This window comes from Homalodisca vitripennis, chromosome X (assembly GCF_021130785.1).
Source record: "Homalodisca vitripennis isolate AUS2020 chromosome X, UT_GWSS_2.1, whole genome shotgun sequence".
Taxonomy (NCBI): Eukaryota; Metazoa; Arthropoda; class Insecta; order Hemiptera; family Cicadellidae; genus Homalodisca; species Homalodisca vitripennis.
The window spans coordinates 13,439,660-13,457,235 of NC_060215.1; the positions used below are offsets into that span (position 1 = coordinate 13,439,660).

The 17,576-nt window shown below is 33.1% G+C and overlaps 1 protein-coding gene across 1 annotated transcript in view; it reads right to left on the bottom strand.

Moving 5' to 3' along the window:
• The window catches only part of LOC124368701 (alpha-1,3-mannosyl-glycoprotein 2-beta-N-acetylglucosaminyltransferase-like), a 39,729-nt gene that overhangs the window by 11,181 nt on the left and 10,972 nt on the right, over positions 1–17,576 (bottom strand). Inside the window, exons 3-6 of the mRNA XM_046825999.1 lie at positions 13,558–13,672; positions 6,546–6,628; positions 3,485–3,691; positions 728–866 (exon numbers count right to left, since the gene is read on the bottom strand). Of these exons, the coding sequence (XP_046681955.1) occupies positions 728–866; positions 3,485–3,691; positions 6,546–6,628; positions 13,558–13,672 (544 nt within the window). The remainder of the gene's footprint in view (positions 1–727; positions 867–3,484; positions 3,692–6,545; positions 6,629–13,557; positions 13,673–17,576) is intronic.

Here is a 17,576-nt window from a genome sequence, read left to right on the forward strand (position 1 = left end):
CATCTGAATGTAATCTACATTAATTATGGTATAAATGACTAAAACTTAAAGCCAGTTATACGAAAAACGGTTACTTCTCTCAGCATAGTATGAAGGCTTTTTGGAAGTTAACCTCATTTTCATCAAGTCCTTAAATATTAGGAGAAGTACGGAGTAATATGGTTTGAATTAATATGTGCCATTAAAAATTCCATCGTAGATGATGTATGAACTGTTTTTCATTTCCTGATGCCCACAGAATTAAAGCACATATATTTAAAGAAGATAAAACAATGCCCATTCCACGATGTTGAATTCTCAAGCATTTGTTGGCATAGTCAATCAGTTGATAGTCTTTAACTTCTTGTTGGCGATTCAAAAAAGTAATCAACCTATACATCTATCCGTTTATTTTTAGAATAAAAGAGTTGTCACATTTCAAGTTATACTGTTTTCAGTTCATTCTATTAAACCATAATCAATAATTTGTATTATTTCTTTCTTTATATTTTTATCCAAGCAGTGAAGAATCAATAAGTGAAGCATTAACAATGTATTTTAGTAAATACATTTCTGTTTTTACTCACAGTATAAACAGCTGCCCTGAAGAGGTTTTACTTTATTAAACTAAATGTTTTACTGTTTAATATCAATAAGATTATTTATAAAAATATTATTTTGCCATGCACACTATTTTTACAGTAAAGCTTTTCAGCTATACTGTTATCATGTACAGTACTAATCGTACCTTCTATGATAAGTACAGTACTGAAATTGTAGGTGTTGAACGTTTGGTTGAGAGCCCATCCGTAGTGACGAGCTATTTTAAAATAACCCTTGAACTTCTTCTCCTTTGGCGGTACTTGGATATCACTCTGGTCCGGTTGCTAGCCAGTGAAACAAACACGTCAGTCATTGGTTGAAATAATTCAACAACATTATAGCCCTTTCTTGTTTAAAGTTTGTCATTGACAATGGAAGATTTGAAGAGATTTATAGAATTATCATTATAGGGAATCACTGCACCCTATCTTCTGAAACATTAAGTTATTTAGCTTTTTTTCTAAAACAGTAAAATTTTTAAATTATTCATAAAACCCATTTGGATGCAAATTAGGGGGAAATGTATAAGTTAATCACAACTACTTTTTAACTAACATTGTAACTAGTGTATATATCATTAAGTTCACTTACAGTGTTCATAAATCCGGTAACTATAACACTTTCCTTATTTAATACATTATTTTAACACAATACGTAATACAGAATATTCTCTTGTATAATTTAGAATGAAACCAAAAACTCAATATTTAAATTTAATGTACTGTACAGGAAGAAACCAAAACAAGCAGCAGTGTAGTGCAAAAACCAAGACTACAGTAAAATATTTTAAAAAATTTCTTCGCATTAACTTGATACATAACAATACATAAATTGAGTGAAACTCTCTCCTATAATTCAAAATAAGAACACAAAAAAGTAATTTTCTCATTTTTATGTGCAGTTCTCCCTTATTAACATACATTTGAACCCATTAAAACTGTACAGCTCATCAATTAATTATAAATTATTATTTCAATGAATTATGGTTTTTAACAACTTCAATTATTAATTGTATAATAGTTTGCTTGGCATGAAATGACTCATACACTGTTACTATTCACTTATACAAAAAATGTATTAAAAAGAATTGTATTAAAATAATCATATAATGGATATCTACTATAAAATTCGCCTTATTTATTCAAGAGAAAAAATCTTGTTCTAACAATAACAAAAAAGGAAAAAAGTAGAAAAAACTAATTTTAATTTTGTGACATTCTCATGCCAAGCAAAGTTCCTGTGTATGGTGTAAAATATCTAAATATGTTGCTCGAAATTTTATGCTGATTTCAGAATATATGGTTTGTAGCACTTTCTTTTTATAAAAAGTTTATTGTAGTTTATTATTCGTACATGTATTTTACATTTACTTATCCGGTTTCCTATAAACATAAGAGAAAGCAAAATAAAAGCAATGACCAACGAAACCTGTACTGATATGTAGATTCCTCTTTACAATCCTATGAATTTAAATGTGATTGGTGAATAATCACGCGTTCAAGAATCGCGCAAATACTTATGTGCATATAGACTGTATATCTGGTACTGCCAGTTACGGATGATGTTTCAAACCGGATATCTGGTGATCACCACTTTTAGGGTTAACCCATTAGCCATTCAATATTCTTGCACCTAACCTTCTTGTACAAATCCAATTAAATATAAAAAAAAGCAAAACTCTCACAAAAATTTTAATTTAATTGTGATTTGGTTGACTGTGCTATTACGTTTTAGATAATTTAGATAATAAAACAGGCTATAATATAATGTATTTTACAGGCATGTGAAGTATATACAAAAATTTATTTCTAGAATAAATTTAAAGAATTTTGGTTTTTTTGTAAATTCTGAAAAGAAATTTTTTAGTGCAAAACATAGTTATAACCCATGATATTTGGTGTAGTTTTATAGAAAATTTAACTCTTTGTGTGGAAAATGTTATTTCATTGATTTATATATATATTTTTTTATTTTACGTAGATTTTGTAAAACGCGATCTTGTGTTCTTACACAAATCCAAGCAAACATGCAAAAAAGGCAAAGGTTTGGTAAAACTCACAAAATATTTAATGCTATTATGATTTGGTTGACTAAGCTAGTTTTTTTAGCTAATGATACAGGCTAGAATATAATCTCATTTTTGAGAAAACATAATCAAACTCATTAGAAAGCTCTGCCATGTTCACAAAATTCAAACTACACCGCCGTAATAACAAAAAAAACAGGACGTGAACCACTAACTTGTTTGTTTACTCAAACCATACATTATACTGCAGAAACAACATGTGTCAAGAGACATCCAAAAATGAAATACAAAGTTTTACAAAATAAGAAAATGATTCGTTTTACTGAAATATAACATTACCGACAATTTAATTATACAACGGGTTAGAAAAAGTCCAAAAATATAGTATTATACCTTGATTTACGTTGTTTTTTCTGGGGTTAATACATATTTATATGTATAGTACATGTTCTTTTATTTAATTTTAAAACACAAACTTTATTATTTGAGCCCATAATAATATTCAAAAATATATTTAATATCATGTGTCATCATCACGGTACCATTTTGTGATGGGTGTTTTGGTACCGTGTCAGCCATCACGAGACAGTACCGTGACAAGTGTTTAATGAGTTAATACATTATTCGGAATAAGTAAAAAAAGCTAAATGGTTTTTTAAATATTTTATTTAAAATGTATTATAAAATATTTCTTAGTGTTTTGAGTGGAGATTGAGAATGAGATTTTATACACAAGTTGAGCTGCCATTTTGAAACTAATACAAAATTGTGTTGTTTCCAGATAAATAATGTTTAAGAATCTGCTGAAACATTACATGTTCAAACTTAAAGACTACACAAAAATACTAATACTGGACATAGCTGCTGTCTGTTCACCTGGATATGGTAGACCTGGTCACCGTAACTCTGAATGGCCCTGGCTGTCGGCTCATGCTGACAGTCTTGACTGACTATGATGGGGAACAGCCGAGAGTCCGGCCGATACTTGATCAGCTGGTCCAGGCAGCGCGTGACAGTCACACGGTTACAGGCAAACACCAGCACAGCGATTGCTGCCACAGGGTGGGCCAAAATCTGCTGCAGCTGTAACAAACAATGGCTACAGTGGTTATCGCAACATAACCGAATCAAGCAACGTCGAGCGTGGCTGCTACTTGGATGGTTGACCGATGAGCGATCCTGTCCTTGCAAGCAGTTCCCCTATCTGGCCGTTGTTGGTGGTGGTTCGGAAGTCACCTTGAAGCCGTTGGTACCCAGGTTAAATATTAGAGAGGGCTTCTTAGCCCTAACTTTGTCTGGGGAAAAAAAAAAATTTTTATACTTTACTTTTACAAACATACATAGGCATTATTTTACTACTTTACTCAGCCTTACTTTTCCTTGCAACCTTTTACAGTTACTTTATGATTCAGTTCAATTCAAAAGATCTTTAGTAATACCCTTATTTTTATAAGCATCAAATGTGTCCCATAGAAAATTTCACTTTATTACTAAATTCTTAAAACCTATGTTAAGAGCTGGCTGTAGTGAAACAACCTTGACTTTATAAGAATAATTTTGAACCACAAAGACCTGTACACCGTTATTTTCATTTTAGAATATTATGGGAGACATCTAATTTTAAAGCTATAATACACATCCAAACACTTTGTTTTTCTTGTAAAGTGGTATCATTATGTAATATTTAAAAGATGAAATACAAAACAGTTTTCTGAATAACCAATAGAAATATTTAAAACACAAAAAGTGCCTGGATGCTTATTGATTACATTATAAAATGAGATATCTTCCATGACTCTACCACTAAAAATAAAGCCGTAAGAGTGATTGAAGTTTAACATTGTTCTTATGGGGTTAAAATCATGAAGACCACCAGTACAGCCGGCCCCCACAAGTTGTATTTTGCTAGAGGCTAACCAACTAAGTAGACAAATTATGATTTTAAAATCTTTGTATAGAATAAAGGGCATTGTTAGCAAGATGATGTTTAAGTTTGGTTTTAAATTGTTTGAATCCTTTTGTTTATTTGAAATGATTTGGCAGGTAGTTATTTACATATTAATTCTACCAACATGCTTAGACCCTTCAAAAAAAAGATTTGGCTATTGAAATTAGTTCAGTTTGTGATGAAAGCATAAATTAACAATCTCAGACCCTCAGTTTCCTCTAGAGTGGAAAGAAGATATCCTCCACACTTCAATACAACCAACAGATGGAGAACAATATGAGGAATTTGTTGAAAAAATAACCATCGACAAGGTATGAAGACTGCAATCATAACTATTACACTCTGCACAAAACTGAAAAATGCAATAACATTTCTGGCCTGTGACAGAACTGGGTGGGTAGTGGGGTTGTATATAGTGTATAAAATTCAGAACTAATAAGCTACTAGGCCACAATACATTACCAGCTGTAACAAGGTCGGAATCATCAGACACTCAACTGAAACTTTCAACCATACAAGATAGTGACATTTGTAATGGAACACTTGAACACTTACACAATTTCCGACAATATGGGAGGATGTTGTTATGTAACTGACCCCAATGGGGACGAAATTTTGTGATGTCACTTTTCCAGGAAATATAGTTTAAAACACATTTTTAGCCTTCAATCTTGCTTTTTCACCATATGGAGTAAGTGTTTCAGAATAAATGTTTCTGCATTCTGTAACCTTAATTATGCGTTTGTATTCCAGCGAATGTGTTAATGGATTCTATTATGGCCTCCTTTATTTAACACTTTGTACCCTGGGCACTTAATACATGTTTCGGCGTGGCTCCCTGGGGGTTTTATGATGCTTTTAAAAAATTCTGTGTTACTACAGTAATTATGTTATAAACTCATACTGTATATCATTTTAAAGATAGAGAAACATACTTTTTTTAATGTATACAAAAATAAGGTTTTATTTTCTAAATAAAATTATTACATAATATTGAATGTTATGTAAAAAATACAAAAAAAGTTTTTGCTACATAGCTTGTTAGTTCAATTATTTGCCTTAGTGTGGTAATTTTTAAAACACAATGGTACACAAAGTGGCACTGTACAGTCTGGGCACCGCCAGGATGTTTCCTTTCTTCCAGCTTTGCCAGTTGCTTCCTTGTTTTTTTGTGAGCATACTTGCAGTCGCGAATTGCATCACTTTTGATTTCATCACCCAGAAAATAATAAGTAAAGAATATAAAAGAAAATCAACGGAAAGTCGAGAAGAAAGAACAAAGGTAGTGTAAATACAAAACAAAACACACGGATAACATCACATTGTTTGCATTTGCCTTTACTTCATTCAGTAAGAAACTAAAGTTCTAATTATTTACAAACAGTTAAATTCACATTTAGAATACATTATAACATTTGCTTCAGTATTTGTCGGCAAGATTTGTAGAAAACTTGTAGAATCACTAAGACTCACAACAACACACAACGTGAAACACTACAAAGCAAACTGACAGTACCGACGATCAGCCGCGGCGCCTACGATCAGCTGTCTAGACTCGCTTGTAGTACGATGAAAAATATACGTATTTCATACTAAAACGTGACCCAGGGATCTCGAAACCAACAAATACGAACTTAGACAACCAATGAACATAATAAAAATGTTTGAATCCAAAAATAAGATGACTGAGCTAAATAATACAATTAAATAACACGACCCGAGCGATACTCGGGTGCCGGTAGCAGGCGCTGCCGACGCGGCCCGACCTATACTCGGGCTCAGGGTACAAAGTGTTAATGGGCTAATTCATATAAATGGATATAAACCATCTTGGAACAATATGAACTCAGATCAGTCCATTACTGCCTCACATTGTGCTAAATAACTATAAAATAAATTGACTAAAAATGCTTTTTATCCATAATAAAGATTGCTTACAGTAAAAGTGGATTTATCACTATGTTTGTATTATACAAACTGTTTTATTACCTTTCTCTTTTGTATTTCATCAGCTTCCTTGGAGTTTTCATCAACAGCATTTTGTAGGTTTTCATGCAACGTTTTCTCTTCCCCTAAAAAGTAAAAATGTATATAAACAACGTTTAATTTATTTACTACTCACCATTTACTTTCTTTATGATGAAATAGAATGTGCAAAAGTGTTTATGAACATACATTTTATTCGGAAATCTTTTATCCCCTCTAGTCAAAGTTATTTGACAGGAAAATCTAAGAAGATAAACTATTAAATATATATTACAAGTATATAATAACAAAGTATATCAAAGTATAATAGCAAATACAACATGGAGCTTAAAGTTTGTTAATATCTTACACTTACATTCTTAATGCTTTGTATCGTTATACATTATTTAGTTCATAAATAGCCAAAATAAATACTACATATAACAATGCAAATTTTACATATAACAACACATAATTTTATACATTTGTACAGTGTGTTATACTATATTTAGCTAACAAGAAAACAGAAAACACTAAGACAAGCTAAAAAATATACTGAGGGAACTTTGTTTTTAAAATAAAAAAAATTTATTAACGCATTCGGCCATCTTAAATGATAGCAGGATTAGATTACGACATCAATGTGGTCCAGTTATGTTATAATTAAGCGCAGCAGTTGGTTACTTAATAAATGCACCATCTCTTTATTCATATTCAATCACCATCCTTCGTCAGACTTATATATACTTGTATATATATATATATATATATATATATATATATATATATATATATATATATATATATATTAACTTGGGCATTGGGAAAAAACAAAACTTTAACAAACACTACACATAACAGATTTTCTATAACCATAAATAAATAAAAAAAACAAATAAACAAATTTACCTATTTGGTAATAAGTGATTGTACATTCAATAAATTAGACGTATCAAAACAGCACATTAATCTATAAACACAAAAAATTATGATTATTACATAAATGGACTAAATACACAAAGTAAATAAATAAGTACATATACATGTTACGGCGCTTTCTTTAACCCTTTCCGAGCCAATGACGTTACTAGACGTCATGCCTAAACTAGCGCTAAAAGCCAACGACGTCCACTGATGCAAAATCAATTTAAAAAAAGAAATATTATTTAAAAGCATTTCTGGGTAACAAACTTAGTAAAAACTGTAAAACAAGGTTTATTTAAACAAGGGACAACCGTTTGTGTCTATTTTGAAGTTCACAGCTCTTGTTCGAGCGGCAAAATGGCGGGCGGCCGGATGTTCATAGTCTCCCGCAGAGCCAACGACGTCTACTGACAGTCTGCCTACTGCTCAGTCTGCCTGTAGCCTTCCGTGGGAAGTGTTTATTCGCCCTTCCCTTTTCGAACCGCGTATTTATCTTTTCAATTTTGATGTTAATCAATGTACAGTGTAGTTTATGTATTGTTACGTGATGTCAGAATGTCAAAATAAAATTTTTTCAGTGAAATTATGATTTTACCATTTTTTGGCTGTAAATTAACAATAAAGAGTGAAAAAAAATATTTTGTCGTTTTTTTACCTCTTATGCTATAAGAAGTATAAAAACAAATTGGTTTTGATTTGTGGGAATTTTTTTATTTTTAAGGTTTATGGCTCTTAGGAGTAGTTTTGATTATTTATTTGTGGCTCGCTAAGGGTTAAGATGGAAAATGTGTCTGCATTGTAATGTATAGTACAGAGCAAACAGTACTGGCAGCCATAATGATTTTAGCCCTATAAGAACAATGTTAAACCTCATCTACTTAAACAATCTTATTTTTAGTCATACAATTAAGAGGATGTCTCACTTTAAATAAGTAATTAGCAAGAGTCCAAATCCTTTTTAATTTTTTTATTTATATGCGTTATTCAGGAAAAGGATTTCAAACATATTTGTACTTCATAGTTGAAGTATTCTAAGGGTATAAACTTTACAAAAAAACTAAAAAGAGTTTGTATGTGAATGAATTATATCTTCAAAATGAGACATCCCCATAACACTACAATCAAGAATACTTTTATTATTGATCTGGAGTTACAATATCTTTGATATAGCACACACCTTACTCTCTGCACACTTGCATTCCTTTTGCATTGAGTAGGGAGCCTCAAAATATAGGTGTGTTGCATTTAGTAAGGAAGCTCTGATACATTAGAGCTGAACAGACGGGTACGTATGGGCTTGACAGGCAGATACGTATAAGCTCAACAGGTGGGTATGTATGAGCTCAACAGCCAGGTACATATGAGCTCAATAGGTGGGTATGTATGAGCTCATCAGCCGGGTATGTAAGAGCTCAATAGGCAGGTATGTATGAGCTGAACAGTTGGGTACGAGCTGATCATAGTGGAGTTGCCAAGAGTTTTATAACCTAAGGCAATGAAGGACTTTCAGGTAGTATTCCTAAGTGATAATCATTGTGGTGCATACTCTTGATTCCCCACCCAACAGGATTCAAACGTTCAAAATTATGTTGACTTAGTAGCTGGGATCTGCCGTGTCAAGCTTTTTTGGCCCCAAGAATGTTAGATGTTTCCACCTTGACAAATGCATCTTGAATTTTGGGTCATAACTATGACCTGTGATGACAGTTGGGGTTACTGTTTGCATTATTTAGAGTGTCCTGTGCAATTGCAAGAAGGTGTGGCTCCCTCCTGCTTAATTGTGAGTTTCAGCACAAATTTTGCAGTTTCTCTCCTCATGCCCATCTTCGGTCAAAATTTAATGGACCGATCCAATACTTATCCCTCTACTTTGTCTGATAGTTTCAAAATTGGTCCATGACCAAAGTTGGCACTTGCTCAATAATTTCTTCACTTGGGCTTGTTGAGGGCCAACTTGAATATAGTTCCACTGATGTGTAAAAATCTTTAAAGCGGTTGTACCACACGATTATCAGTGAGTTGTTCACAACAGTGTCCCCCAAACTCCTGCTGAGTCTTCCGAATGGTTTGGCTTCAATATCAGGTGATATGCAATTTCGCAAAATTTAATACAATGTCACTGCTCAAGTTTTTCTTTAATTTTCTACTTACTGAAATCCAACAAGTGCTAACCACATCTTCTCACTATAAGGCCGACTACCAGTGTGACTGATGCTTTCTGCTGGCGGGAAACAGCCCGCAGCACGACTATGCATGATTCTTCCACATCATGCGATACCAAAGGAGTCTCCCACACTTCATCGGATTAAGTGAAAAAAAGAAGGCTAATTGAAACTGTGAAAAAACATTGCTATATGTTACAAAAATCTGAATAAACCGGAAATACAGTAAAACATAATCAATTGTGAATAAAGGAATTTATTTGTTTCCAACACAACAGTAAAAAAGCAAGTTTATTACTTCATTTTGCAGAGATTAATTATAGAGAAAACAAATAAAATGAAATGTTCTTTACCCTTTGGTAAAAAAATTTTCTTTGTTTGAAGTTTGTTTTTAACGATGGAAGGATTGTGAAGGAAACAGGATTTTTCCAGATATTTGTTATTATTCAGTGATACAATATAATCAGTAACACTACATTTCGAGATCTGCAATGTGATCTCTTCTTCAGGTGAATGACCTAGAAATACAATCTAGGTTAAAGTAAACAAAACATACCAGAGCGTTGTGACACGAATGTGTAGTGTTGTAGTCATGCATCAGTTAAGTCATTCACCTGAAGAAGAGATCAGATTGAAAATTTCGAAACGTAGTGTTACTGCTTGTATTGTATCACTGAACAATGGAAAATGTCCGGAAAAATCCTGTTTCCTTCAAAAAAACTTTGTTTAAACTGTGGGACATTACTTCTGAGAAATACAATCACGCAAATACTTCCAAGGCGTGATCATCATTTCATATGATGATATCTAGGCTAAGGCACAACATGTTTGTTTTTTTGAGACCATCTTTGTCAATTTTCTTTAAAAAATAATTTTTTCTGAGTGCTATTGTTTTTTTTTGTAAGTACTGTAAAGGAACCTCTGAACAGGCTTGCCTTAGAGGCCCTAGATTTTCTTAAATTTCCTTCTTGTGTCAATATTTACCTACTGTAATATGTACATACTGTATATTGTAATAGTTAAGGCTGTTTTCAAGCAAAACTACTAAGTTAAGTAATAAAATAATGGTCAGCCTGACAAGAGAATTATTAAATGTTGAAATAAAAGTGTACATTTTGTTAACTGTTGAAATTTAAGAAAATAAAATTCTTTATTCTTATTCTTTATTCTTCTGACGAAGTGCCCAATGTTGTTCAAAATAAACCATCAGTTGGTCTAGCTATGCCATGGCATCAGAAAAAGTCATGACAATTTCAGAATCGTTTTCACTGTCTTCTACTACCGTTGAAATACAAGCTACTGATACAATATTTATGCTGGTCAACGCCTAGTTTGATGATAAAAAGGTCGACTCTCTCCACTCTGTAAACCGAACTGGATAACTTGGAGATCCAGATAAATGAGGTTGTACTGTATATATATTCTCATCAAATTAACACAGTTGATTATATTTTATTTTGGACATTGAAACTATAAAAATTACTTCATAGCACATAATGCATACATAAAGATTTCAATATTAGTTATTATTGCTTTATATTTGCTTGTGCCACAAAGCGGTATACACCAACAAAGATATGCCACTCACTAATAGCCCAAAGCAATTACTGACACTTGTTACCCTCTCACCTCAATCTCCATCAATTACCATTTTGATCTAAAATTTTACATTTTCCGTAGGATGGTACCTAATGAATTACACCTTTCTATTTTAAAACTAAGATAGTAGTCTATGTTTTATTGTGAAGGTTGTTTAAACAATTCATATAATACTTTTCTTTAAAGTTACAAAATTGTAAGTGTCCTCTCGATTAAGTATGGTTTTGTGATTATAATAATTAAAGGAACATGCTTATTAAATAACAGAAAACAACTTTCGGTTAGGTTTTTAATCTGTGTATCTAAGTTGTACATTTAGAACCCCAGACAGTTGTACATTGTTTGCCAGTGGCGTAATTCTGTTCAAAAGTTAACTGAAAGTTGAAAAAAAGCAACGTTGAGCTGTACTTGCAAGCAGTCCACCTCCTGGCCCATTAGTGCCAAGATTAAATGGTTAGAGAATGCTTCTTAGCCCTAATCTCACCTGATAAAATTATACGAGGGCTGTTCAGAAAGTAACCTCCGGTTGGTCACAGTGCGGGTAGTGGAGGGGAGTAGCGCGCCATCTGTGCATTCACGCACTAAGCAGGTCAGTCGGCATCAAGCTGTAGTCGAGTGAACATCGTACCTGCGCTAGTTTAGTTTTTGTGGCAGTTTGAAATGTGTGCTGCAATAGAAAATACCGCCAAATGTGAAGTGCGTGCTGTTATACGGTTTTTTACAGCCAAAGGATACTCTGCAGCAGCTATTCATCGTGAGCTTTGTGCCGTGTACGGACCACAAGTTATGAGTGAAGGAGTTGTCCGTGAATGGGTACGTTTATTTAAAAGTGGACGAGAAAACGTTCATGATGAAGAGAGGAGTGGTAGACCATCCTTGGTGACTGACGAACTCGTTCAGACAGTTGATGCAAAAGTTCGTGAAAATCGACGTTTCACAATGGCGGAGTTGTCTACTGATTTTCCACAGATTTCTAAGACTCTTTTGTACGAGATAGTGACAGCAAGATTGGGTTACCGTAAGTTATGTGCACGATGGGTGCCCAAAATTCTTACCGACCACCACAAAACTCAAAGAATGGCCTCTGCATTAGACTTTCTGTCACGTTATGCGGACGAAGGAGAACCATTGTTAAACAGAATCGTGACCGGTGACGAAACCTGGATTAAGTACGTAAACCCTGAGACAAAAGAACAATCAAAGATGTGGGCACATTCAGATTCGCCTACCAAACCAAAAAAAGCCCGGCAAGATTTTTCTGCCAGAAAACTGATGGCAACGGTGTTTTGGGATGCCAAAGGGGTGTTGTTGGTTGAATTCATGGAACGTGGGACGACCATTAATCAAGACGTGTACTGTGAAACACTAAAAACATTACGACGGGCTATACAGAACAAACGCCGTGGTATGCTGACTTCCGGTATCGTTTTTTTGCACGATAACGCCCGTCCTCACTCTGCTTGCAGAACAACAGCCCTTCTTAAGTCCTTCAAGTGGGACGTTTTCAACCATCCACCTTACAGCCCAGATCTGGCGCCAAGCGACTATCACCTCTTCATGCATATGAAGAAATGGCTCGGGTCCCAGCGGTTTGATGACGACGAAGAGCTCAAAGATGCGGTCACAGGCTGGCTCAAGGCACAGGCGGGTGATTTTTATGCAGAAGGAATTTCAAAGCTTGTGAAGAGATACGATAAGTGCCTCAATCGTGATGGAGACTATGTCGAAAAATAGTGCAAAGATGTAGTTGTAAGATGTATATATTAAAATATTTTTACTTAACTTGGTGTATTTTTTTCAATCGACCGGAGGTTACTTTCTGAACAGCCCTCGTATTTGCAATAACCTTTTTGATTTTTTATTATTTTTATATAGGGCAATATAAAATAGACTTTGATTAAAAAAAATTTAATTCTTTGAAACTAAACACTCTTCAACAGTCAATTATACATTAATTATCATTAGAAATAATATTGAGATCTTTATATCACAAATTCGAAACATTATTTTACTTTTCAAAAATTTCTGGGTTTAACTAAACCCAGAATCAATGATAAATAATATTGATGTTTTAAATTTTCAAAACTAAATGATATATAATTTTTCTACAGTTGTTATTTATAAGAAGAAAACGTTAATTTTCATTCATATACTTCACCTTGTTTACTTTGTTAAACATATGTATACATATACATACATATGTATATTTGTTTGACACTTTCACTGAAACAACTGATAGCAGTAATTACACCCTAATTAATAATAAGGTGATTAATCACCTTAAAAGTAAATAATAATACAGGTACCTACTATATAAGTTTTAATAGACATAGTAGTAAAAAAGTACTTACAGTGGGTCTGGATAAAAGATTCCAATTTTTGAATAAGCAGTTGAGTGGACTTCTTTTCAGACAGGATTTCACTTTCCAACTTCGTAAGTTTGTCCTGAGTTTCAGGCGTTAAAGTCTGTCAAAAATTAAGACAGTGTTACTGGTTTCAAATCACAAGATTAGAGTAAATATGGCAGTAAACAGTTTTTATTAGGTCTTATTGTTTTTAATAGTAAGGCTAAAATAACAAAAATAAATTGTTTTATAAATTTCTTATGTAAGCAACAATTTGTTGTGTTTAGATATTTCAACAACACATTTTTCACATATTTTTTAAGGTATACTTATGACGTAGGCTTTTGAAATGATAAAATGGTTGTTTCAGACATTTCATATTGTTAAGTGAAATTACAGAGGTTTTTTCATTATGTAACTAAATGTTTATGTTTTTGTAAAAATTATTGATGACTAAATCAGTAATAATCCTATATAATATAATACTAGATAACATGATATAATATAAATTAATACATGCTGCATGGTACCACAGTTAGCCGTGTTCCATGCACTGCATTCAACACCAATGCTGCGTGCACCACAAGGTACATAGCTGGAGGAATTTTATGGTTTAAGGTAATAAATTGTTATTTAAAGTAGATGTAAGAAATTGTAAGGAGGTGTAATTAATAATAATATTTAACTATTAAGATTACTAGGATTTATTATTACAGTCATGAGGGCTTTAAAGATATAGAATGAAAAGTGAAGTATTCTAATACTCAAACAGCCAGTGGTTAGACCGGGTCAGTGCACAATTTCAGTTGTCAGAAGGTTGCGCCAAAGAGCTGAGCTGTCAGCTCTGCTCAACATATGTTAATAGTTACCGAACTTGTATTCTTCATTTCAGTCGTGTTTGTAATTCAGTCAGACGTAGATTAATAAAAACTGAGTGTTGTTGCTGTTGTCAGGTGCACAGTCAGCAGCTCCAGGTCAGTGCTCCAGTGTAACACATTGCAACGCTGGTGACTTGTTACTGAGTCAGTAGAAATACGGCACTGTCGTTAGTGAGTTGGAGCTTATAGTAATGTCACTAATTTTTTTTTTATTATTTACTTGGTGTCAGTTACTGAGTCCTTGGACTGAGATGCCTTGCAATAAAGAAACAGTAAAATGTGTTTATTATGGCAGTTGGATCGCCAGTTTAGTGTTTAGTGACAGCGATTGATTTTTTATGATTTTAAAAATTGGGTGAGTACATAATAAAACCCAACAGCTAATATAAGTCAAAGTGTGATATCTTGAGGAGAGAATATTGTGAATTCTCATAATCTTTTTTCTAGCTAAAAACTCACTTTTCACTGCACTTACTAACTTATATCACTTGACCTAAAAGTGATCTGAAAGTGGTTAACAGAATATTGAGCTTTTCATAGATTTTATAATTGTGCCTATCTCATCATGCGTTGTGTCTAGGTGTTTGGTAACTTGAACTGGTATTTACTCAGCTACGTTTGTGAAATAATCAACAAAGTAATCTGCTACCATTTTTGTATATTGCATCAACTCTGCTTTATGTGGTATTTTATTTCTATTTCAATAATTGATGGGTTACGCTATCTTTTTCTTTCATTATGTATGGTGTTCTATACAGCTCTTATTACAAGATTCATTTATATACCCAACATTGGCTTCTTGTTTTAATTTTAGATCACATGTTTGCTCTTAATGTCTCTGTTGTTATTGCTTCTGATGAGGAGAAATTTATCTTTTGCTTTTCAGAATTCTTTATTCGTGATTACAATTTCTTCATTATGAGGAATTACTTTTTCCTGCTTTTGTTCAATCCACTAGATAAAAAACTAGAACTATTTATTCTTACAATAAATTTAGTCAAGTAGAATTGTAGTGATGACTTAAAGTAGAAATACGCCTCATCCATCTAACGAGAGCTCTTTTAGAACTGTATCCCATGTTTCCTTAGAGAAATATTTTTAAGATCAGGAGATTGTTGAGTGAGAGGTGTATACTTATTTCTTGTCTGTATGGACAGTTGCCACGTGTGTGTGATAGCCCTGCGTTAGTTACCTCCACTTTTATTTTTGATTGCTCCAAATCTAAGCAAACTATATCTATTGAAGATTCTGAATTTCGCTATTTCTGATAGGTGGAAGGTTCAGTCTGTGGATAACATATCACATCAATCCTTGGAGTAACATGGAGAGTCCCTGAAATGGCATAATATTTCTGACCGACATTGTAAAGGTTTAAAAAAAGAACCACACCTGAAAACTATTCATATACATATTCACATATTATACAACTATATTTCTTTCATATAGCCTATATTCACATTTTATACAACTATATTTCAGAAGAAACCACAAATCTTAGTTGCCCCTAAACATTGATAAAAAAATGTTATCCAAAAACTGAAGAAAATTTTTTTTTTTAACATTCTGTTGGCTAGCAAAGTTCTTGTGTATGGAGTAAGAAATCTGAGATATTCGTGTTACTAAAATGTTATGCTGATTTCAGAAACTTATAGTATGTAGCATGTTTTCTTTGTAAAAATATTATAGTTAAAGTAGTAAAAATATTTGTACATGTTAAGTTTTCTCACATTTTCTTGTGAGTTCAGTTCAACTAAAAGTTTTAGTTAACACTTCAATGATGCGAAGATAAATATACGGTAAGAGCATAAAATGCACAGAAACAACAGATCGACTACGGTATAAACAAACATTGTGAAACAAGCACAACAGCTGTCAATGTCGTCAGTTGACTACCGTCACAGTGGGAATGTAGTGGGAACATTGCAATGAACATGGGGAAAGGAAAGACCAACAAAACCGGTATTGACATATAGATTGGTTCTTCCTCTATTTAGTTGTAGGCATTAAAATGTGATTGGTTAATAATAACGCGCTCACGAGTCGCACAAATAATGATGTGCTTAAAGACCAGATAACCAGTACTGACAATTCAGGAGATGACATTTCCAATCAGATTTCTGGCGATTGCCACTTTTGAGTTAAAAGCCATTAAGTGTACTCTACTCTCTTGAGGTCTCATAAAATTCGTCAAAGTTTATGTCACTCATGGTAAGAATGTTGGCAGCTTCAGTTGGTATTTTGTCTAAAATTCCTGTTGAGACTCGGAGGGAAGTGCCAAGATGTAAGCCTAGGGCACTTATTAGTACACTCCAAGTAGGTATGAGCATTGTTTTTCTTTGATATTGTTATCTTTATAGCATATCCTGTTCATGCTATGAATTTTCTGTTTTGTAGGAAAGCTGGTGGCGTGTTTATATGGTAACTCATCCTTTAATATGTTTGTTTCTGCAATATGCACTGACTAGTGTACAGTCAGCCAGTGGAACTTGGTCCATGTTCTGTGAGTATTACACCACCTTGAAATGTAATAAGTATTCTAATCGTTAAATGTTATTTTCCATTCTGTTGATATTTTCATTGATGATAATAATTTGATGAGCTTTTGATAATATACAGGGGTGCTGAAAAGTCCCGGGACGGTCTAATAACTTTTGAACTAATTACAATATAAGAACCAAAATTTACATCAAGCTTTTGCTCATATAAAACTATTATTTTATGTATTTCACCATGATATCCTGCTTATGGGGGACGTCCCGCTAGGGGTTGGTGAAAATTCTTAAATAGAAGCATAGGTCGAGTCGTACATCAAATTAAAGCTCTTTTTAATAGAAACATTTTGGCGAAAATCTGACGTAAAACAGTTGACGCATTACAAAATGGTGGACACTCAAAGATTATAAAATACAGAATTTTTCAAATGCAAACATTCTGGTTGTTAGAGAAAACTGAGACACTTAATCTTTTATTTTACTTCTTTTACTTCAAATCACTTACCAAAACAGTTATAACAAATGTTCAAAGTGTTTGCCTTCAGTTTGCTGACAATATCCCAATCGATTTTTTATGTATTTCTATTTTAAATGCAATTGAGTCTTAGTCTATTATTTAGAGGATCCTGTAATTGTAGGTTTTTGTACTAGATAT